Source organism: Triplophysa rosa, linkage group LG2, assembly GCF_024868665.1.
Source record: "Triplophysa rosa linkage group LG2, Trosa_1v2, whole genome shotgun sequence".
NCBI lineage: Eukaryota > Metazoa > Chordata > Actinopteri > Cypriniformes > Nemacheilidae > Triplophysa > Triplophysa rosa.
Genome location: NC_079891.1, coordinates 20,944,763 through 20,968,850, shown reverse-complemented (window position 1 = coordinate 20,968,850; position 24,088 = coordinate 20,944,763). Strand labels below are relative to the sequence as shown.

At 38.1% G+C, this 24,088-nt stretch overlaps 2 protein-coding genes across 3 annotated transcripts in view; both read left to right on the top strand.

Moving 5' to 3' along the window:
- Window positions 1-10,247, top strand: part of lamc3 (laminin, gamma 3) — a 106,819-nt gene extending 96,572 nt beyond the window's left edge. For both annotated transcript variants that reach the window (XM_057355075.1, XM_057355084.1), the window contains 12 exons: window positions 2,089-2,267; window positions 3,021-3,213; window positions 3,417-3,658; window positions 3,746-3,822; window positions 4,769-4,903; window positions 5,017-5,269; window positions 6,596-6,739; window positions 7,076-7,178; window positions 7,492-7,694; window positions 8,059-8,202; window positions 8,332-8,431; window positions 9,293-10,247. In XM_057355075.1, the coding sequence (XP_057211058.1) occupies window positions 2,089-2,267; window positions 3,021-3,213; window positions 3,417-3,658; window positions 3,746-3,822; window positions 4,769-4,903; window positions 5,017-5,269; window positions 6,596-6,739; window positions 7,076-7,178; window positions 7,492-7,694; window positions 8,059-8,202; window positions 8,332-8,431; window positions 9,293-9,540 (2,021 nt within the window). In that variant the 3' untranslated portion in view covers window positions 9,541-10,247. The remainder of the gene's footprint in view (window positions 1-2,088; window positions 2,268-3,020; window positions 3,214-3,416; window positions 3,659-3,745; window positions 3,823-4,768; window positions 4,904-5,016; window positions 5,270-6,595; window positions 6,740-7,075; window positions 7,179-7,491; window positions 7,695-8,058; window positions 8,203-8,331; window positions 8,432-9,292) is intronic.
- Window positions 10,248-12,236: 1,989 nt separating this feature from the next.
- Window positions 12,237-23,391, top strand: aif1l (allograft inflammatory factor 1-like). Its single transcript, XM_057327956.1, has 6 exons — window positions 12,237-12,385; window positions 12,557-12,618; window positions 14,810-14,876; window positions 16,761-16,802; window positions 17,528-17,690; window positions 20,868-23,391. The coding sequence occupies exons 1-6, from the start codon at window positions 12,361-12,363 to the stop codon at window positions 20,953-20,955; spliced, it is 447 nt and encodes a 148-aa protein (XP_057183939.1). The 5' UTR covers window positions 12,237-12,360; the 3' UTR covers window positions 20,956-23,391.
- The last annotated feature ends 697 nt before the right edge of the window (window positions 23,392-24,088 follow it).

Below are 24,088 nucleotides of genomic sequence, written 5' to 3'. Positions count from 1 at the left end.
ACCCAGAGGTAGCTGGAGATCCTGAAGTTCATCTGACCCAACGGTGCTGGCATGCTGAGGTGTCTACAGATGCTAGTGGACTGAGGGCTGATGGACTGGCTGACAGAGACAGAGGAGGAGGGCATAGGAGGCTGGGCGGGACCTTCTCTGAGGCTGGCTATGAGGTGCTGGCTGACAAATGGGAGCTGGGCGGGACCAGCGGGGAGGAAGGAGAGCTGGGTGGGACCAGCGGGGACGAAGGAGAGCTGGGCGGGACCAGCGGGGACGAAGGAGAGCTGGGCGGGACCAGCGGGGGCGAAGGAGAGCTGGGCGGGACCAGCGGGGGCGAAGGAGAGCTGGGCGGGACCAGCGGGGGCGGCAGGCAGCATCCTCATTCATCCACTCCAATCTGCCAGAGGCCAGTTGCAGCTAACCCTCAGCGGCGGGAGTGTGGGCTCTAAGCCCTCGATCTCCACCAGCACTCCCACCGCAACGCACGGCGTTGCTGGCTCAAGCCCCTTGGTCAGATGGGTTTACGGGCTCCGGGGCAATGGTTCTGGTTCGGGAGTGGGGCTGGAGATATCCTCCACAGGACAGATGGAGAAAAACAGTCCATTTCTCTCCAGTACCTACTCCCCAAAAGCAGCAAAATTATCCTTGGGACTGTCCGCTGGTAGGCAAGCGGTCAGGGAAGTTAGTAAGGCACGCCAGATCTAAAAAGTCCCTGGTATGGTCTTCCAGCGGATGGTCCATCTGCTCCAGGCAGAGCAGCCTTACAGCGGGGATATCCATGATGGGAGGAGGGAACAAAAATCAACACAAGGAAAAAACCCTGAAAAAAATAGATCTTTAGATCCAGTATTCTGTCACATGTATCTGATACACAAGCGCACGACAAAGAGAAGTATATCCAGGAGACCAGGAGCAAAAACACATGTTACCATAAAGACAATACCAGACAATGAACTCATGAAAACACAGGGCTTAAATACATGGAGAAACGTAATCAAGGGAAATTGAATCAGGTGTGGGGCAATTAACAACCAAGGGGACAAACGAGGCAGAGCATAACCGTGACTAGGACGAAGCTGTCACTTTAGCTCTCTGGAGCCCAAGTGATTCCCCAGAAGTAATCAGCATCAGAACTTAATAAATTAAGATGTTTACATGACATCCCCCAGATGATCGCTCTTAAACACAGCCATCTAGATCAGCGGTTCTTAATCCTGGTCCTCGCGACCCCCCGCTCTGCATATGTTGTGTCTCTCTTTTGTTTTACACACCTGATTTAAATCGCCAGCTCGTTAGAAGAGAGCTCAATGAATGAACTGCGTTCCGATTGACGTGCTCCCTGAACAGTGTTCACTGCTCTCTACTCCCTGCACACAGGAAATCGGCTGAAGTTTACTTAAGAACACGAATTTGCGCAACACGACTGCCTGCAGCGTCCTCACACAGACAAAATTTACTATGGAAGTTTGAAGGGTTATTTCATCGTAATCTTGAGATTTGCGTGGTCACGCTTCGTGCCCTTTGGATGGAAAATGTACGCCCATTTCGAACTGGAATTATGGCAGAATATCTAGTGATGTTTACTTTGCAGGGCTCTTAAGGGGCGTATTGAACAAACCTTCAAAGCGGTAAGAAAAGCATGCAAAATATGCAGAGCAGGGGATTAATAACCGCTGATCTAGATGTTGATGATTCTTAGCTACTTTTATAAGAATGGGCAAAACTCTGTCACCGGCACCGCTGCAGCGACATCCACACACACGTGATAAACTAGCCGGTTCCTCTCCTTTGTGTTCACGGATGTGAACAATGATGCAACGAGGTACTCCCCCAAATTCAAATTTCCTGCATGGGGCGACCCGACAGCGCAAATTATAAATCATTATTATAAACTTACCGTTGTGAATCTAGCTAAAATAAGACAATCGTTTTGAACACTTATCTGTCCATGTATTTACTTAATAATTGATTTCTAATTATTTTTACCCTAAAATTATCACGGATTGTAGCTTTAAGATATTTTATTTTTAATCTTTTTGCGTCTTTTTTTGTCTTTATATCCCTTTGTCCACCTGTCTCGTATTTGTATTCCTTTAGCCTGTAATTGTGACCCCATGGGCTCGACCTCCATGCAGTGCCATGACAACGGGACGTGTTCTTGTCGTCAGGGGTTTGTTGGTTATAAGTGTGACAAGTGTGAATGGAACTACTACCAGAACCGCCTGACCCACCAATGTGAAGAGTGTCCAGTGTGCTACAGTCTAGTCAGAGATCAGGTCAGAACATGAGAGAGCATTTCTGCTGTACATCTGCTATATGTATATTTGTGTGTGATTATACAGGTATGATCGTGTTGCTTAAAACTGAAATAAAAACAGAGATAAGGGTTTTTAGTCCACTGCTAGTCCTCTAGTCACTATATTGAATATACAGACGTGCTCAAATTTGTTGGTACCCCTCCACAAAAAAATTAAAAAACTTTAACAGCGTAAACAACTAAGAAAGCATGAAATAGCATTAGACAGCAGAGCAAACGCTTATTTGTGGACTTCATACCCAGTTGCTTTCCCATAAACATGTGCAATGTGATCTGTTTATGTAATGGCTGTCAGGCAAATTAAAAGGTTCATAATCACTTATATCTCAACCACACGCTTAGCTCTTTCACTCAAATATTTTCTGCGGCGGACTACGGGATGTTTGTTATGAGTGTAAATAGGTGGTAATGTGTTTGATTTTAGCTCTACAGGATACAGAAAATCTCTGTGGGGTTAAAGGTAATAAGTTGTGATGAGACTTGTAATAAAAACATCTGGGGCTACAGTACGTCGGTTTCTGAGTACTATAAGATAGGATTTTAAAATTTACTCTGTCAAGCTGAAATGAATAAGCTATAAAAGGTTTTATGCCTAAAATATTACAGTATGTCATTATGTCTAAAATGAATGTTTTCCTGTGCATAATTTGCACATTTTTATTCTTTCTGTAGTGTGCTTTGACCCTGTTGTTTTACATTGTCATGTAAACAGGCCAGTAAACTCAAAGCCAAACTGCAAGAGCTGGAGACACTTCTCGCCAGCTATGACTGCAACAGATACAGTCGCCAGCATCACTGGCGCCAGCCACATAGACACCAACATAACAGCCTGGACAATCACATACAGAAAGATCAGGATGAAGACTTCCTGCCCAATGCCCTGGAGGACCTTCTTGCTATTCAAGGTGAAAAGCTCTTAGATCATATAAACTACTGAATTCGAGCAATGTTTTTGGATAATCAGATACAATCCATATTAAGCAAAAAGCATTTTTTATTATTGGACATAGGTATATTTGTCAAGAAACCAAAACAAATTTGTGCCTCTCTGTAGTTGTGACAGTCATTTTCTTGAAAGCACAATTTTGATGTTCCTCTTTTGATTCAGATGCTCGCAAGGTCTTTGTTAGGCAGTTCTCACAGCTGGAAACATCTGCACAGACTTTACAGCTACAGCTGCGCAGCATCACTGCGGCATTGAACTGCAACCTCACAGATGTCGTTGAAGAATTCGAGAAAAACAAGACTTTGAACAGTGAAGATGAATGTCGGGAGCTTGTTGACACGTTATCGGCTGCTCTGAATATGCAGGAGCAGCTTCAGAAGATGACTAATGACCTTAACAGCATGGTGAGTCTAAACAGATCAATAGATCAACCTGTCAAGGGAGAGAACATGTTTTAATGGATGTCCCTGTGCTTCTGAAATCTTTCTCAGGTCATTCTGTCTGTCATCCCAAAAGAGCCAAACAAATGGAACGCCGCTGTGAATGAATCTAAAGTACTAGTTAAAAGGTTTGCAGAAGAATTGCCTGAGATTGAGAAAATATAGTTTTCTATATATTAACTGTCAATATACTCAATAATTTAATAAATAATTGAAAATATAATGATACATTGTTTATATATTACAATATTACCATGTTTGAATAATGCATAAGGAACAGTCACTTTTCATATATTGAAAAAAATATAAGCACTTGATTCCGACATATGGAAATGTATTATTTCATATATTGCATTATATTTACCAGTATATTCCCATATATTTTTATTTCGTAAGTGTGGACTATGATTGCTTATTCTATTTATCGAGTTCCGGTAGTATACTATGCTAACTAATATAGATATTAAGTATTTTAACTTAAAATAAACAAAATATATTAAGAATTTCGGTGTGCTAAAATTATATAGCACTTACACTGAAATTAAGAATGTAGATGAGTGGTGTTGAAATGTGTTGAAAGCTGCTATACATAACTTTTTTGTTAAAAGATAAAGTTATTAATTAGTTATTGTTTAGTTAGTTAGTTATTATCGGGTACAATTTTGTGAGAAATGTCAGTTAGTTTACATAAACTATGTAAAGTAACCTGCAATTTTGTGTTTCAAACAGAGATGGCAATAAAGAGACAATAGTTACGGATTGCAGCCTTAAAATTCTGTCCTCATTTATTCATCCTCATGTTGTTTATAACCTGTATATGACTTCTCTGTATTCTTCTCTTACACACAAAAGAAGATATTTTTAGAAATGTCTCTGTGGTTTTGTGTCCATACAGGGCAAATTGTTTGGTTTGGTTAAGAAATACAGGTCATACAGGTTTGGGATGAAATGAGGATGAGTAAATGGTTTTCATTTTTGGGTGAACTATGTTTTGCCAAACCAAACTGATTCACATTCAAATGTGATGTAATTTCTGTAAAGATGGTTTACTGAGTTTCATTTTGTGTTACTCAGTCATACAGACATGGCAGCACATATAGAACAGATTGCAGAAGATGCTTTCCAAATGTCTAACAGAGCCTATTCTCAACTCATCGCTCTGCTAGAAGACAACTCAACAGAGTCTCACATACAAGATCTTAAAGTCAAGTGAGTTATATTCTGTCTGTGCATCAAGCACTTTTTTTATTGTTGACCCTTAATAACCCTTATATTTGAACGTCACTCTCTATTTCTGTCTATCTCTTCTTTCTTTCCGAAAGGCTGGAGGAGATGCAGCAGTTAAAGGAGAATCTGACTCTAGAGGTTAATGAGACTCGAGTGAAAAACCTGTCACTTCAGAAGCACAGCTCTAAGATTGTCGCTCTTTTAAAGAACATCAACACTTCCATATCAGAGCTGCGCAGAACCGATGTCAATTTCACCTTTACGACAGAGGACACCAATATAACATTCATCTCACAAACACTTAATGAAACAAATGTCGCAACAACCCAGGATCCAAAACTCATTCAGGTTTGTTTATGTGGTCAGAATGGAAGTTTTAGTTTTATTATTATTGCATTAATACAGTAATTTTTGTTAACCGTGCATTTTTATTATTTTTGTTAGCGTTTTCATGCATAATTGATTTACTGGAAACAGAATGATGCTAGCGGTTTGTTGTTGCTTGGTGTGATACGGCTTTACGACATTGTTGATGCCTGCAAGATATAGTCCCCGGGTAACAGAGTGGTGCCATGCAACAAAAATAACTATCAGCAGAACTGCTGTACAGTCATGATAATGGGCATGGGCAATTCCATTCAAATGTCAACCTTACGATGAAAAAAGGTTTTCACCATACTGATAGGTCAAATGTCAATATATGGTGGTTTTAATGCCCATGTGAAGTCTCTCTTAAAGTTTTTAAAGCCTAATTTTCCATAGTCAGGCAACTGAATTGTCACATCCATGATGGTCCATATTCCAAAATGGGCACATGAAAATTAAAATAAAGTGACTATATACTGTAGTAGCTATTTTTATTCTATGAAGAGTCATCCCTTCTCCATTTGTTGTTGCTTCTGGCTTGCACATTTTCATTCACAGAAATCCTAAAGTATGTTGTCTCTCAAAATTGTGCGTTCTTTTTGTCACATCCATGGTTTAATATATTGGTAATAAGTACATTCTCAGAGAATTTATATTTCAAATTTTGCCTGAAATTGTCACATCCATAACACTGGAATTGCCCACATGGTAGGTTATATGTGACCCTGGACCACAAAACCAGTCTTAAGTAGGACGGGAATATTTGTGGCAATAGCCAACAAACATTGTGTGGGTCAAAATTATAGATGTTTCTTTTATGGCAAAAGTTATTAGGATTTTAAGAAAAGATCATGTTCCATGAAGTTATTTTATACATTTACCGTAACAATATCAAAACTTTATTTTTGTTAGTAATATGCTATGCTAAGGCGTAGCATATATATGCTATGCTTGCTCCCTCAGATTCCAGCGTTTTAAATAGTTGTATCTCAGCCAAATATTGTCAGATCCTAACAAATCATACACCAATGGAAAGCTTATTAATTCATGTATAAATCTAAATTTTGAAAAATTGACCCATAAGACTGATTTTGTTGTCCAGGGACACGTAGCTGTGATTTATTGACCAATCAGCATCAAGAACTGTTTTACAAAACACAAACAGCAATAATCATTTGAAGCATAAACATCATTTTATGGATTTGTGTATGTTTGATGATTTGTAAAGACTTCAAAGCTCTAAAGTGTAATGATCATAGTCTGAATATAACAATTACATTTTCTGAAGAAAATTTGTCCAAATTTCAGACTGAGGCCCTGATGAACATAACAGCAGAGTTGGACATTACGGTTCAGTCCACAGAGCATCTGGTTAACAAGACTACAGAGGAAATTCATCCTCTAGTGGATAGTGCTGAAAAACACCTGAAAACTGTTCAAGAGCTCAAGCAGGTGAGTCACTAATAAAGACCTTCCCAAAATTAACATGCTTTTGGAGACATGCCATGGCAATCCATAACACCTATACCATGGTTTCTATCCAAGTACCGTGATTTTACCATTTCATCCTAGCACCGTACCGTGGTATCACAGCATTTTGCGAGGACAATAATTAAGAAAAGCAGTCCTTTTTGGTCCTGTGAATTGTAGCACCTACTGCCAGTCAGTCGGCTGGGAAATTGCATGAGGGAAAAACAATGGGGATGTGTTGCAGCTCAAAGCAAATTCAAATTTGACAATTTCCTGCCAAAAGACAGTGTAATGAGATGCATGCTTTCTCATCTGAAGCTGACAAGTGTGGCTGAAAGATTTAAGGTGTCAGCCATCTCCTCTGTGGTGACAGGGAAAGAGATTGAGGCGGAGATCCTGTCTCTGCAAAATGATCTAGAAGGTAATGCTTTTCGCTTTACACTTAAAGCTTGTAACGGTTTAGTGTATACAATTTTGGGAAATGTAATCATTCAGTCCTACAGAACTTACTTTATATCAGTGTGGTCAGACTGAATGCTTGTGTTTTCTAAAATGATATACACTAAAAAACCTTTAACAACTCCAAACACTCCTGGTACTGAAGTGTTTGGCATATTGTAGTTATTTCAGACTGACTCCAAGGCAAATATAAATATACAGTAGATAACATGAAGATGCAAAAAGTAACAAAAAAAAGTTATAATGTTTAATGCATATTATTTCCTGTGATGTAGACATTGAGCGGGACTGGCCTCGACTTTCCACCCTCAACAAAGAGTTTCTAAAGAAAGAGAAGGTGCTTAAGGAGAAGATCCTGGTGGACGTGAAGAAAAAAGTCAAGCAAGGAGAAAGAATGATCAAAACTGCTGTGGAGAACGCTATGGCCGCTAACAGCACAGCTAAAAGCACTGAAGAGTCTGCAGATGTATTGGCTAAAGTAGGCTATACTAAAGTACACATGAGACTGTAAACACTCAAAGACTAGCATACTGTAAACAACTTTTACTAAATGGATAGTTTGAATGCATTATATAGGTCATGCTGGATCTGTCAAATATGTAAATATAATGCTGTAATGTTAATATGTGTCAGTAACTTTCGGATATTTTTCTGTTTAATTAACTGAACAAGAAAATGTTGTTAACTTTGGATATTCTGTTATCATTTGGCAGTTTAAAGGGGAATTTAATTTCAATTCAGGTCCCCAACCCCAAAATAAATGCTGCACCGCCTCAGGGTTCCTGGACTGAAACAAAACTGAAACATGATAATTAAAAGGCCATTTTTGTTATTCATGTTAGGCTGCCAAAGCGTCCTTCACACAGGGAAAGCGGACAAAACAGGCATCTGCACAGTTGAGCTCAGTGCTGGATGTGACATTGGAGCAGCTGACCGAGCTGGAAGGCCAAGCTGCAGAGAAGCAGGAAGTCATGCTGGTCGAGGAGGTCATTCACTAACATTTGGCATTAATTAATAGTGGCATTACAAGTGTTTATATAGTTAAGTCTCTAGATTAGGTGTCAGGGGATGTTGATTGTATTTGCCAATGTGTTGATAATGCCATGTCTCCTCAGGACATGCTTTCCTCAGAGAGTGTCATGAGCAATATGGAGACGGCAAGAAGTCAGCTGGAGTCATTTACAGAAATTTTATCCGAGCTCCTTAAAAACCTGGGTAAATTCACAACCTTGCTATTCTATTCTACATTGTAAATACTATTCTAAATACTTATCACACACTGAATGCTTGATTCTATTTTGTAGACATAGTTTTATTTTTTATAGAACCGCATTCTGCATGCAAATTCACTCGCAGTAAATTAAAAAAAAGAAAGATTTTATAGATCAAATCTGTAATTCCCATGAATTATAAAAAAATGCATCTGATGTACTGTATGTCTCTCTTCTCCAAGTGCAGTGTAAACAAATCACAGGCAAAGATGTCCAGTCTCTCTCCAGCGTGTGATCTAGAGGTGGCCTGTGCATTTTAATCCGGAGAGAGCATGCTGTTAAAAAGCACTCACTTATTGCACATAAATAAAACATGGCACCTCTGTCAATGGCGGTTTACTAAAAATTGCTGGACAAATATATTTTTTGTTCATAAATATTACCTTGATCAAAACCGCTAACACCAAATGATATAAGGCTGCCATTCGTGTCTTGCCATTAGACCAAACCGATGCTATATCTTCATTAATCATCTCTATTGTGGCAGTGGCACCTGATTAAATAATTGATCAAATAAATGGAATACAAATGGAGGAGACGGATATTAGGATCTAACAGAGTCACTATTCACTTTTTTTGAATGGAAGAAAGATGCTGTGAAAGTGAATGCCGACTGAGGTTGTCAGTCTCTAACAATCTGCCTTTTGTTTTCCACTGAAAAATGTGACATACATAAAAAATAAAAAATAAACATAAGAGTGGGTAAATGACCATATGTTCCGTTTTAGTTGTTGTTAATAATTTTCAAATATATTCCTTCCTGTTAGTCAATAATCTCATACTCCTTTTCCTTTAACATGAACAGACGAAAAATTTGCACTACAGAACTTTGACCACATCTTAAATGCAACAGCAGCCCGTCTTCATGTTCTCAAAGCTGCTGTGGAGAGCCCGGCACTCACAGGAAAGATCCAGGAACTTCACAGTGCTGCGCACAGTCAAGAGAAACAGCTGCAAAGTCTTGAAGAAAACCTGCAGGAGATTCGAGAAGAAAGAAACAGTCTGGCCGACATCGCCCAGAACTTGCCCAAATGCCCTCGAAGCGGGAATTGAGCTCATGAGAGGACAGATAGGAAGCCAAAGTAGAGACTATTTATTTCTATGAAGAATCTCTCAGATATTGAGTCTTTCAGAAAGACATTGACATGATTTAAGGGAAAGAGTCAGTAATCCCCATTTGATGTCCTCATTTAACTCTGTCTGGTCTGTAATGGTTGCAAATTGAAAATATAAGTGACATTAAATTGTCAATAATTTACTTAATAACTGTTCAATTGATGTTAAGATTGAGTGGGTTAATACTGATTTATTTTTCACCCTTGGATTCACTGTAGCACACTGTAGCATAATGTCCGTGTTTCTAGATAACCAAAAGTATTCTTGAATACTGATGATCTGCAGTTTTTGGGGAATAATATTTTGAGGCGTGCTTGTGCAGTATTTTTACAGAGCTTCAGCAACTAATGGGAGAAAAATATAGTCCCCCTTTTAGCCACGTGGGGGTGCAGTTTACACAAATGAATCTTGCTTGTGCACAATATCCTTAAACTGAATATTTGGTTTATATCCGTAAATCAAGACCAAATAAACAATGTGTTATCATTTTATTAATTTTGTTAAAGTTGATCATACATCGTTTGCATTAGCACGTGTTTACATGTGTGCCTTTTGACGTACAATAGCCTATTTAGTATCTCATATTAAATATTTATTGTGTGCTTATTATCCATCTGTTCATTAAAGCATGTTGTGTTAGCTGCTTCCCGTGAAGACTATGCTTTTCAACTGTTATCTTTACTAGTTTATATCCTTAATTCTGTGTAAAAGAACATTTCACTGAACTGATGACTGTACACTCGATACATTTCTAGACAAGGAAACCATTGTCATAAACAGATACTATCATATTTATTTGCAATAGCTCCGTATCTATTTACCAAATCTCTTCACATTCATAGCAACTTTCATCTTTATATAGACTGTGGTCAGTGTTCTCTAACAAGTTGTGGTTACAAGTTAAGGTTTAGAGAGCTAAATGTGACAGACGGAATCTTTTAAATAAATGAAGAGTTTGGTTCCAAAATGAGATAACTCCGTTTTTAAAAATTTTCAAAAATCATGTTTTTTTATTGTGCATTCCAATTAATACCAATGAAACTGCAGTTGGCTTGTTTTCATTTAAGGCATGATAACTCAAAAAATACAGCTAACTAACACAATAAAAACATGATAACGTAATAACAAACATGATTTTTGATTTTTTTTCTTTTCAAAACGGAGTTATCTCATTTTGAACCAAACTCTTCAAATGTAACACCAGCTTTGCTTTAGGTAATTATTATAGGGCACTCAATCTATATAATACAGCTATAATAATCTTTAATTGAAATAAATAAACAAGCCTGAGAGCAGAGGTGGGTAGAGTAGCCAAAATCTTTACTCAAGTAAAAGTACAAGTAACTAGAGAAATTGTTACTCAAGTAAAAGTAAAAGTCACTAGTTTAAAAATTACTTGAGTAAAAGTAAAAAAGTATGCAATGAAAAAACTACTCAAGTAGCTAGTTACTTAGTTACTTTGTATCTGATTATATAGGCCTACTACATAAAATTAATATTAACGCCAATATTTTAATATTACATTTTAATCAATATTTTTAATTATCATAAGCAGATATCTTTGCAATATACTAGAGAGACTAAAGAATAGACAAACACAGAAGAGACAAGCATTTCTGTAAATTTCATCTAGTCCTGATGTCAATGTAGTTTACACAACTTATTTAGAATAATAGACCATGTCAAACTAAAGCATGAACTAAACTCAGAGCATTTCCTAAGATGATCTAGAACATCTGCAGTGCTCTCTTAAATGAAATACACATTTTTGAACAAAGCTCATGTTTTCTCGTGTTGTGTCACGTGTGTGTTGTGAAACGCTCTTACTTGTAAACAAACAGTAAACAGTGAACCACACGCCCATCAACAAGTTTTCTTCCTTCTGTTCTTCAAATGTATATTTCTGCAAGCCCACGTCTCTGTGTCTGACAGGTAACGCGCATGTTGCTGTGTCTGACGAACAGGTCGCGCGGGTGCGCGCATATGGCGGGCATTTATCATTGCTGGCAAACAATATGACACATTTGCAGTTTTGATTGTATAGATATAGATTAATATCCACTTCATCCAACGCTCTTTGTGTTCTGCGTGTTCTTAAGTTTCGCGCTACGAGGAGTGAGTAATCCTGCTTCAGATGATTCAGATCGTGCTGCGAACTGAACAAATCATTTGAACTGATTCATTAGCCTATTCAAATGGTTTTGCCCATTGTTCAATTAATGCTTTCAAAAGAATCGACTCAAAAGAATCGATCACTCGGGAATGCCCGTAAAAAGAGACGACAACCTTGAAATAAACAACGCGTTTTAAAAAGCATATTTTAAAATGAAGGAACGAAGGAACGTCACGCAATGTAAGTTATGTAACGAAGTAAAAGTACAGATTTTCTATTAGAAATTTACTCAAGTAAGAGTAAAAGTTCACACTTTTAATTTGACTTAAAAAGTACATATTTTCCAAAATGTTACTCAAGTAAATGTAACGAAGTAAATGTAGCGCGTTACTACCCACCTCTGCCTGAGAGCCAGGCATGTAATCAAATCGTAAATAAAAGACTTGCTTTGAATCTGCAGATTGCGCATTACCTCTCTTCACCACACGGTGGCGTCTGTAGCTGCGTGCCATTGAGCGCATCACAAGAGCCATGCTTGCGTGTCTGACGAGATTCCCTCTGTCCCGCATAACCGACACGACCCTTCACTGAGCGCCAGCGTCTCTCTTCTGTCCTCCAACCTTACCAACTCCAACCGTCCTAACATGCCTTCAAACTTGAATCCACAAGGTAAATGGCCTATATTTGTTCGTTAGTGCTTATTTAACGTTTAAGCTTGTTTGTTCGACGCTTGTGTGCCGTTAGCGGCCGATTGTCCTTATCTCGCGCCTGCGAGTGCATCAGACAGCACGGTTAAAACATTCAAACGGGTGTGTAACGGCCTTTGTGTCTCCTTTTCAGGGGGGAAAGCCTTTGGGCTGCTTAAAGCACAGCAGAGGGACCGACTGGAGGAAATAAATAAGGTAAAAGAGCAAACGCTCGAGATTTATTATTGTCTCAGTCGGTACACGTTGTTTTATGTGCGCGGCGCGTTTATGTCGGTGGCGTTGAAATCTCCCCATTAGTTCTAGTGGTTTGAACTCTACCGCTTCTTCTTATTACTCATTATTTACTTATATTTAGCTGTAAATCGTTATTTTAGACTGCAGTGCAATTGATAAGCTTTATTTTACAGCAGCATGACCTAATTTAGATAGACAGCTCGAGCACATTAAGCCGCAGATCATTTCACAATCCAGAGTCGCGGCGTCTCAACCTACAATATTGAGCTGTTGTCTATCTCAACCACATTTCTCCTTCATAATCTTGCAAACGTCTTTATTCATTGTGAAAGGGAGAAACGCTCTTACCGGTTTTTAAAAGACACACCGGTTCAACCGGCGCTCCACAGTCACAGCTGTGTATGAAAATACATGGCGTCGTGTTTCCTCGTTGTTTTTAATGTTACAGACAAACCCAGACCTTTCACGAAAACCCCAAGAGATTTTTTTCACCGTTGGGGTTATTGTAAAGCAAATAGTTAAGGTAAGCTGTCTTTGAAGCGATAAGTGGCGGCTGTCGCTGTGCTTTCAGACGGGAAACAGGTGTCTGCGAGTCGGCATGAATGGTGTCATTATGTGGGAGAGAGATGGAGGAGAGGACAACAGTCTCAGCGGCTGTTCTCTCCATCTCTGTCTGTCTTTGCCCATCATGTGGATTGTGGCTGACTGACAGATTGTTCTCGTCTCAATTAACATCAAGAAGTAAGATCAGATCTACAATAAAATAGAATTAGAATAGAATAGAATAATAATGACATCTAATAAAGTGCTCACACTGGTAAATAGCTTTTTTGGATAAAAGTAAGAAAGCTAAGACCATTTGACTATTAAGATGTTTGGCATTGTGACCTCCCTTGTGCACCTTCTCCTGTACACATTTTATATCAAGTATTATAAAGGGGTTTCAAAATCTATAAACCGTTGTCAAAAAATGATCTTTGGTGTTATGCAACAACAATGGATAATACATCTCATATATTGTCTGTTCTGTGTTTTTGCATTGGCCAATTGTTCTGAGCCTTAGAGTACATCAGTTATAAACTAACTGATAGGACGTTAAAGATTTTAGATGATATCTTTGCGTTCACCTAAAATTGATCAAAATCTGATTTACTGTATCTTATATGGCATAAATTAGTTTTTCTCTTTATTGCTGTCGGTGTGAAACAATCTGTATGGTATAACGTGCTATATAAATAGTGCTGACTTGATAAGATGGTAGCGCTGAGATACCGCAGACCCGTGAAGCAAATAGTGTTAGCTTAACTTATCAAATAAAGCGAAAGTCAGTTTTGGGTACTGAGGTCAAAGAATGAGTCAGTGAGCAGTTGTGATGTAGACTGAGCAAGATAAAGCCACTCGTGGTCATCATCACTTCATGATTCATTGGGCTGATTCATTTTTCTCCTCATACATCAACAGTTTATTTATATATTTTCTCCTTTCACTGTGTACTTGTGTGCGGGAGTCAGAGAAAGACAAAGTAGTGCAGTTTACCTGCAAGTTTTACCTGCAAGTTTTTACTCCACTCATACAAGCACACAAACACACACACACACTTACTGTATGCTTTCCTCATACACACACTTTAACGCCTCACTGATGAAGAACCCTCATATCATTAATTTATGAGTTTATAGACAATGTAATTACAGACATTGTGTTGTAGATCATAGGAAAGGACATTAAAAGGCATTTTAGTTTTAAATTAACGGATGGTGCAATAAGCTAGTCTGTAAAACTCTGTTTTGCACATAGTTTCAGTTCTCTAATAGCCAAGGGATATTCCAGGGTGTTTCTGTTTGTTTTCTTATTGCTGCTGAATGTAAAATGCATACATTCTGAATGACACAGATAATAAATTGTTGCCAGTTTAACATTGGATTAACAACAGACCACCATTAAAATCTTAGCTTTACAATTTGCTATGTAGAGGACGTCAGCACTCAATGCTTGATGTACTGTATATGCCTGTACTGGACACATGCTCTCTTTGAGTTTTTGCCGAGAGGAATAACAACAAAGTCATGAGGATGATAATTCATCCACTCTGCCTGTTCTAGTTAGATATCATTCAACTAAACACTCTCTTTCTCTCTGTCCTTGTTTGTAGGAGTTTATGGAAGATCAGAAGTACAGAGATGAGGAGGATTTGGCAGAAAAGCTGGATTCTTTTAAAAGTAAGAGGTTCAAACTTAAAATAATTTCCATTCATCGTAAACCTCCACTGAGAGAGTGGGTGAGCACCAACATACTGTTCATACAACCTACACACGTTCGTTAGTTTGTTCGAGGAGGAATAATTCATGAGCTGATGTAAATGCCGAGAGCTCATGTGGGTGTTTGCACATGTGCAGTTTAGTTGCTTTCTCCATATGGTCTTGCAGGAATGTGCTGTTCTTGCCCCCTTGTTGTTGTTGTTGTTTTAGCACTAAGGTCTTTTGGAAATGTGCTTCTTGTGGGAGAGTGAAGTAGCGGCCTCTGTGGATGTGTGTGGGTGGGAAAGGACAACAGGAATGTAAACTAACCGTCTTTTGTGCCCTTCGGTCAGTGTGTGTTGTGGTTTTGTTTTTTTCCCTTAAAAACCTTAATGTAAACTCGAGTCACTTGAACGCTGAGGTTAAGCTTTGACATTTGAAGTCATTAAAATCAACGTTGAACTATTGATCCTGTTTACTGTGCTTTGTGTAAAATTCATTTGTTACTCAATTCCAGTTTTTAATTGCTCCGCCTTTGAAATGGCTTTGACATCACAAATTCCTCTTTTCAGCATCTTGTATGTAACGTCTACTTTTCACAATCTATGAAAATTTTATTGAATTTCAATTCCAGCTTGACTGGAAATACGTCCGGTTACGGAAGTAAAGCGGTTTGCGAACTGCATTTTGTGTTGAATTTAAACCTAAAGGCCTCGTCCTTGTTCTGAATTATTTACTTTCAGCCGTGCTCAGTCAGTGTGTATATGTGGGTTTGTGGGTCATTATGACAGAAGGACTTACTGTAGGTTAATAGGGTTAAAGTAGCTCTTGAGGCTATGATGTTTTCTTGTTAAACGGAATGAGAAGTGGAGATACAAAAAAGGACAAAAGTCTAAGCACAGAGAGGAGGAGAGCCAAACCCTCGAAATTGCTCTTGACACCGAGAAAAGCTCACACACACGCACACACAGTGTTTGACCTACTAATGTCAGAATGTGTGCATGCCTGTGTTCTAAAACTAGAAATGAAACGATAGAGTCGGGGGGAAAGCCTGTCACCTTTGAGAATAAAAGGCAAAAACGGGGGAAAAAATGATAGGAACTTGGTGTTTTCAATGTTTAAAGTTTACAGAAATCGATACAAGGGAAAGTTTGGATAGAGTGGCTGCGCCGATGAATTTCGACCGCCAGCCTCTTTGGTCATCACTCTCACACGCACATTCAGATCAGCGCTAAACAGGCTGTGTTTGTGTTCATAGGGGGCTATTGTAACCCTCTCCTTCCCATCAACCTCATCTCACGGGGGCTCCGTTACACTGTCAATAAGACGACTCCAACAGAAGCCTCATTGTGAGGGTAAAACTGCACACGCGGAGACGGAGTGAGAGAGAGAATACTCTGGAAGTCAAATAGGATGAGGATTCAAATCGGGCACTAGCTGTCCTCATTTGTAAATGTAGCCTGCAGCTCTTTGTAAAATAGGCCTCATCACAGTTAAAACGCACAAGTGCAAAGTTTTCCCAAACGTCTTTCTGTTGTTTGTCTCAGGACCACAGCTGTCATGTGCTTGACCTCTAGATTCTGCCGCTGTCAGATGTTACTGGCAGTTGTGTGGGTCAGATTCTGCCTGGATTGTGGGAAGCAACCGCAAGAATAACAGCTTAATGAATATGCTAAATAACATTTTCATGAAAATGTATAAATGCAGAAAGGTTTGGGTGTGTGGGGGGTTCGCGGATAATACAATAGATAACCAGTAAGTAAACAAACGTAGCTGTATTTGTGCTATGATAGAAAGGCTTTGTGAATTTCAATGTTTGTCATGATTGCATTGTTTGACTGCATTGCTTATTTTTTTAACCCACAGATAAATACGCAGAATTTGACCTGAACGATCAGGGGGAGATCGGTAAGTGTGTGTTACAGCATGTGTAGTTAAAACTGTGTGAGTGTTAATAGGGAATGGCTCTTTGTGTAGCTGATACTGTGCATGACAGATGGGAACCAGAGAAGTCACCTGTAACCATTAACAGTCACCAGCTCATGTGCTGTTGAAAAAAAATGACTATGGCAGCTAGAGGGATGAAGAGAATAACAGTTTTCTGGGGACACTTTATGATTATTTTCATAAGTTTTTTTAATATTTTGGACTCTACATACAGTATGTGTTACATGAGAATCTATATAGACCACTAAAGCTATCCTTAGGAAAAAATAACTATCATTTTTATGTATCACTTTTTTTATAATATTTTTCAATTTTACTTTGAAGTATCACTATATTCAGCTATTTTAAATTAAAAACTAGTTTATATTACTGACAGCAGGTGATAGTTTGTGTGCTGTAGTTGTGTGATAAGCCATTAAGGAATAGTTTATCTAGATATGAAAATTCTCTCAATTTACTCACGCTCCTGCCATTCTGTGTTTTTTTTTTGGAGCTTTGTATGAGATGAACATTACAACATTTAAATATAGAAGTATTTGTTTGTGTTTAAGTTTGTGTTTAACTGAAGAAAGAAAATCATAAATGTGTGTGTAAATTACGAGAGAATCTTATATTATATATTTAAGTGAACTATTGCCTTTGAAGGACGTTGTTTTGTGATGGCTGTTTTTTAATCTCTTCTGTAGACATGATGGGTCTGAAGAGAATGATGGAGAAGCTGGGTGTGCCAAAGACTCATCTGGAGATGAAGAAAATGATCTCAGAGGTGACAGGGGGATGTAGCGACACCATCAACTACAGGGACTTCGTCAAAATGATGCTTGGCAAGCGATCAGCTGTTCTTAAACTGTAAGTATGTGCGTGCATGTTTTAATATGCTTTCCTTGTTTTAAATGTTGGCAAATGCAGAATTGCTTTGCTGTCATCATACAGAAGTGTGCTTTGGCTCAGTCTGGCTATTTTTAGGTGTGTTTTTAATCTTGTCAGCACATCCACTGCAGGATCAGCATATCTGTGCCATTATCTCAGTGGCAGAAGGTTCTGCTGTGACTGGTGATCACAACGAGACGTGGTGTCACTCCTCTGGATTTGTGTTTGCACGCTCGGGCCTTTTGATTTCTGTACAGAGTAGCTTATAGTATCATGCGGCATGCTATATTTGTCCGTTAATTGCATTTCCAATGAACAAAGATTTTCACAGAATAAGACCATAACTAAAATGAGTACTAAAATTACATTTCCTGACTCGACTGTTAATGCATACTTTTTTGTAAACGGGGTTTTCCAGAATACTAAATTTAGTGTCAAGCTGATCTTTATCCATTTTCCTATTGTTGTCTCTAAATCATTTATCTAGGACTGGACTATAACACATAAGCTGCTTCACACACAGCAGTACACATTCAATACAAAGTTTTATTTTGTTAACAAATTATCCTTCCAACTTTGAAGATGAGCAGAAATAAGATTTTGTTACTGTTAAAATTACATCAGTTCTTCCTAACGATCTTGCTGACTGATTGTTTCACAATGGAAGTATTTTTGCTGTCTTTCTCTCGAGGTGTTCACATTTCTCAGTATTCTCATATCTTGCACTTTGAGAACTCTGTGCCTACTGCCTAGTGCAAACTACAAGTAGGCCGGACTAGATGTATTTAATGGGGTCCTATGACACTGCTAAAACAAATATTATCGATGGTTTTAGATGCAATGCAATGTGTATTCTCAATTTAAGGTTCAAAAACACTGTTTTTTCCACATACCGTGTATGTTTGTATCTCCTCTGCCCCGCCTCTCTGAAACGCGCAGATTTTTTATAATGTGTGCTATGATTGGCCAGTTAACCAGTGTGTAGTGATTGGTCGAATACTGCAAGTGTGTGACAGAACTGTAACGCTTCTTACCATATTTGGAACATCAGGTTCCAAAGCAATTGTACTGACAGGTACGCCCACCTTACTTGCGTATACATTTGGGCGGTCTTAGTCAAATCATACCACGAACTGATGTAGATTTGTGGGGGTGTGGTTACACGAGGCGTTTCAGGCAGGTCTGAGTGAGCATTCGCTTTTAAATAGAATGCATATTTTATTTCCGACACTTTAATTTTTGCAATTTTACGTAATACATGCATGGGCAACTTATAACACACCAAAGACACAGAAAAACACGTATTCGCGCCATATGACCCCTTTAAGTAGTTCTGAAGAAGTAATTGCAGTCACACCATGTATGGGTGTGTGATACAATGCTTCAGGAAAACGTTAATTTTGCCAATTTCACAATAACTCTGTAAGCAATTACAAGTGATATGATGTCATGCATTTGGATTCTGAGTAAAATCATACCCCCACAGGACACCCCATATCTCAGTAACACACACACACACGGTTATGGTTGGACACACCAATCCCAGTCATGTCTGTCATCAAGACTAGCATGGATCTTGTCCAAGTTGGCATGTGTATCACTGACCACCTCCCTAGTCCTGGCGGAGACGATAAACAAAACCTTCGGCTTCCTGTTTTTTGCTTGGTTTGGCGATTATTTGGGTTGTGGATGACGTTGAATTTGTTTCAGAATAATACCATATTAAGCAATTTTCACATGAGGCAGTCTCTAAATCAGAGAGAACTCTAATTGTAACCATTTTAGATTTACATTGTGGTCTCCTTAGTGGTTAAATGGTCTCTAAAAATGTTGTTGGATCACTAAGTAATTACCTATCAGAGTGAAATGGGACTGAGATGATCTGGTACATCTCAGAGTAACTTTAATCATTTTGATGATTGTGTCAGGAGGATGACACAGGGTGTAACCTTGGTGTTTTATCGTATTAGGTGTTTATTAGACTGTACAAATTTAAGTAATGTTGAACAGATTTATAGATATGTTTCTGTCTATAAAATAGAATTGTACACATTGCTGTGAACAGCTGATTTGGGACTGGCTGTTAGTTGAGTCAGGGCTTGTTAAGGGCTTATAAGAGATTTGTGAAGGTTTACCTGAAGTAGAAAGTCACACCCTTTGACTAGATCGGTCGGCCGTTCACAATCTGACTTTACATTCTTACTCTGACTCTTAATCTTCCTCTTTTGTATCTTTATTTCTAACCAGTTTTAAAGCCTCTTCAAACACTTATAAAACTCTGTCTTGACCTTTTGACCTTAATGTTATAATACAGTATATATGGAGGATGACATATAGGCTGTATTTCATTTATGTTCATATTTAACACATTATGCGTTAACATATTTTGTGTTGATTTTTAACACGTGTTGAAAGTAACACAAACTGTGTTGTCCCAAGAAATAACAGAGATGTGTTCGGTTAAGTGCTGTCCTTAACTGAACACAAAATGTGTTGTTTTTAACACTGTTTTTTTAAGGGTACCTGCAACGAACAGTACTGTATTTCAGTACCATTCAAATCATATCCGAATGCTAATCCTGTCACAAGAACACCTCAGAAGTCTTACTGACATCAGAATTAACCATGCATTGCTGTGCAGATTTCTTAAAATGGTGTAACTGGTGATTTTGCATTTTGCAAAGAGTGCAGATCAGGGATTTGGCAAACTTTTACGGTTTAGTTTTAAAAGACAATTTATTTAGTGTGCTTATCTAATTATTTATGCGTGTTTTTCAAAATATCTATGAATGTTAAAGCAAGCTCAAAATGCCGTTTTGCTATAGGGTGGGGAAGCATTTGAGGGAGGGGGCACTAAAGGGTGACTTCACCCAGGGCACCATCCAGGCTAGAACCGCCACTGGTCCTAATCTACTGCACATCTTTCGCTCATTAGGAATCTGAGATTGCTTATAGCCGGCGCTGGCTTCTTTTTAGTTTCATGCACAATTTTAATTATCAAGAGTTGCAACTGACGAATATTCCTTTTCATACATATTTTACATTCGCATTTAAATGAAAAAGCTGTTATGTAAATGTGCATGTAATATGTTGTAAAGCTTTTCAGTAGGTGAATAAATGCCGTTTTACTCACAGGAAAAATGTTTTCTTTCACAGGGTTATGATGTTTGAAGATAAAGCTAACGGAACCAGCTGTAAAGCTGATGGGCCGCCACCCAAACGTGACATCACCAGCCTTCCATAGATCCAGAGAAGAGGAGTTTGAGTGACATCCCTGCTTTCGCAAATCCCGCCCATGTAATATTAGGGGCTAGGCCTTACCTAGAATCTTTTGCCAAGACCCAGGGAAAATCATAGTTCAACGAAGGACAAAATTGGGGAAAAGATATCTATATATATTTGCTGTGAATCAGTCAAAGCGCAGAGTAGCTTTTTATATGTAAACAAATGTATATATTTATATGAAAAGGTTGTTTTTGAATAGTGTTTCCAAGCACAAATCATGTGAGTGATGTAATAGTCAAGTTTATAGTGTGTAACGCTGCATCTGTACTAAGTATAGGGTGAACAGGATGATTCCGTTTTAGATAGTAAAAACGATTGAGAATTAAGATTTCTCTCCAAAACCCTAGTGTGTGTGTTTTATCATTCCAGTACATTTGTGTTTGCCAGTTCAGTCTAATTCGCTTTGGGTTTTGCTAACTCCGCCCATCATTTCCTATGTGTGATGTCATAGATGTGTGTGGGGCATTCTATTATAGTAAGATTCAGTTAGTGCTCAGCCAGTTGCTATGAAACAACTTCATTTGGTTTATTTCGGTGCTCCTCAATGAAGGATTTCCTTTGTGTTTATAACATTTCTTCACATGAAGGAGAGTAGAACTTTGCTCTTTATCTCTATATCTCTCATTTTTAACTTCTTACAATTCTCTTCACACCCACCCTGTTTATGGTGAACATGTTTGTGGTTTGATTTGACCGAAAAATGGCAGTCTGTAACATTACTATTGCATATTAACAGATAAGAACACATTGATATTATTAATCCTCCTGGCTAAACTGTAAAGGATGGCGTAGGAAAGATCCACAGGAGACTTGTTTGTGGTTATTGTATAGCATATTAGCTTGAAACCGTTCTTTCCAAGTGCCTCACTCATTTGTTGTAGCAGAGGTTTTGAGTGAAGAGTGAGTGAAGCATCTTCGAAAAGGATTCTGTGTGTGTGTGTGTGTGCGTGAAATTTATTTTCTGTCGAGCTGCATTTTGAGGCATTCCGAGAATGTCTTTGTGTGGTGGAGTCCTTGGACATGTTGTCTTGTTTTAACCCAAGCGTGCAGCTCTAATGATAATTTTGTGGTTATTTTATAAGAGCTGTTCTATAACGTGTGATATGTAAGGGATGCCATATTGTGATCTAGAATTTTGGGGGTTTAGATTTTAGAGTTTAATTTCTGAGTAAGATAGACATGACAGATCAATCTTAGATCAGTAGTGGTTTGGCCACTTTTATTTTCTTGTCACATGTGATGTTTTATGCATTTTATTTTTGTGCCTCTGTTTAGTTTTGTCATTGACATGTTCTTATTTTTCTCTTTAACATGGAGCAAGTGTGAATCAATGGCTGGACTGTGTTGTATGTTTTTTTAGTTTTTTTTTAGAAATGCATTTTAACTGAATTATTAAAAGTTTAATCTGTCAGCATATTAGTTAGCAAAGACATTTGTAAAGTTGTTTTTCAAACACCAAAGGAAGTAAATACCTTGCTGTTACACCTTAAGATCAAAGTGGCACTCTTTTTTTTTACTCTGTATGTGTGTATTTTCTTTTAAGTGTCATTTCCACCTACTCTGTGGGAATGTTGGCGCATATTTAGGGCACAAGCAATATTTTAGTCCTTTAACACAAATGTTAGTGTGCAACAAAATATAGCTTTAGTCATCTTTTGGGCATATAAGGACATTTCATAATGAGAAGACTGAACCTCACCCATGAACTCACCCAAATACATGTACACATAAATAACTTGTGCAATTATTCTTTACTATAAAATTAGCATGTGTGATCTCACCCATACAGTATGTTAAAAATATGTTATGGTTATTTATGGATCTAGGAACCACCATCATAGCGAGATTAGATTGACTGTTTATAGCACTGTCTCTCTCTGTGTGTAGATTAAGTGCTGCATTTGAGCCATTATTAACTTGCCAAGTGAAAATGAAACACCTAAAACTGTTCAACTGAAAAACCCCAGATCACAACCTTGTGTTCTTTTAGTTGTGAAACGAGGTTCTCTAAACCAGTTCACACTGTTTGGTTAACTTGCGATATTTTAAAATGTAGAAGTAGGGTTTGTCTTGTCCAGAATAATGAAAAGGATTTTATATGGAGCTCAGTGGTCAGGTCACTTCCTCCTCCGACTTCTGCTATCTGATTTAGAAAGAATCGGCTTTGTTCACACCACTCAAAACGGTTCTTTATACAGCTGATGGACCACAAATTAAACATTGTTTGAATATGAAGTATCAAATTGCTCTAAACAGATGGTGTGACGATCTCTACAATCACAATTAAAAGGGAGAAGTCTTTTGTAATGACTGCCTTTGTAATCTTTAGTGTGATCTGTATTTTACATTTTCAAATCGATCTGTAACTATCACATAAAAGTCATTAGATTAACATATCGTAGTTCTGTCTACATAGATCTCACAATATACAAATAATACCTACATTTTTGTGGTAGTAAAGGTTTAACAAGAGCAAATAACATGCTTAATTAAAAATGTTACCTGTAAATGAATCACTGTGATTTATTATAATTATTAAATAATCATATTACTCAAAAATCACAATGATCATTATGATTTATACTATTTTCACACTACTGGGCATCAGTTGCAACATACTTAAACGAATAGTTCACCCAAATACTGAAAACGTGCACAAACTACCCGCATTTTAGGTTTTTGTGTGTGCGTGTTCAGCAGATGAAAAGAAGTCATGTACCTCTTTGATGTCATAAGGGTGAAATTATGAGAACATTTTCATTTGGAGAGAAATTTTTTCTTTAATTATTGTCAGGATTGTGGTGCTCCCTACTGGTGTAAAATAGTAGAACAGCCTTGATCTCCACCACCCAAATACAATTCTGAATCGACCCTGATTCGCAAAGTGTCTAATCTTGTCAAAGCACATTCTGTGTCAGTCAGGTTTCATGTGGCATTTGTGATATTTCTGCTGTATACATGTGGTGTATTTATTTATTTATTCATTTATTCATTCGTTCTGATCCAGCAATAGACAAAATTAGGCCTTTTTTGTAACGGTGTTGCCATACAGTATTGTATTGCTATATTGACCTTGTGAAATGTTTTCAACA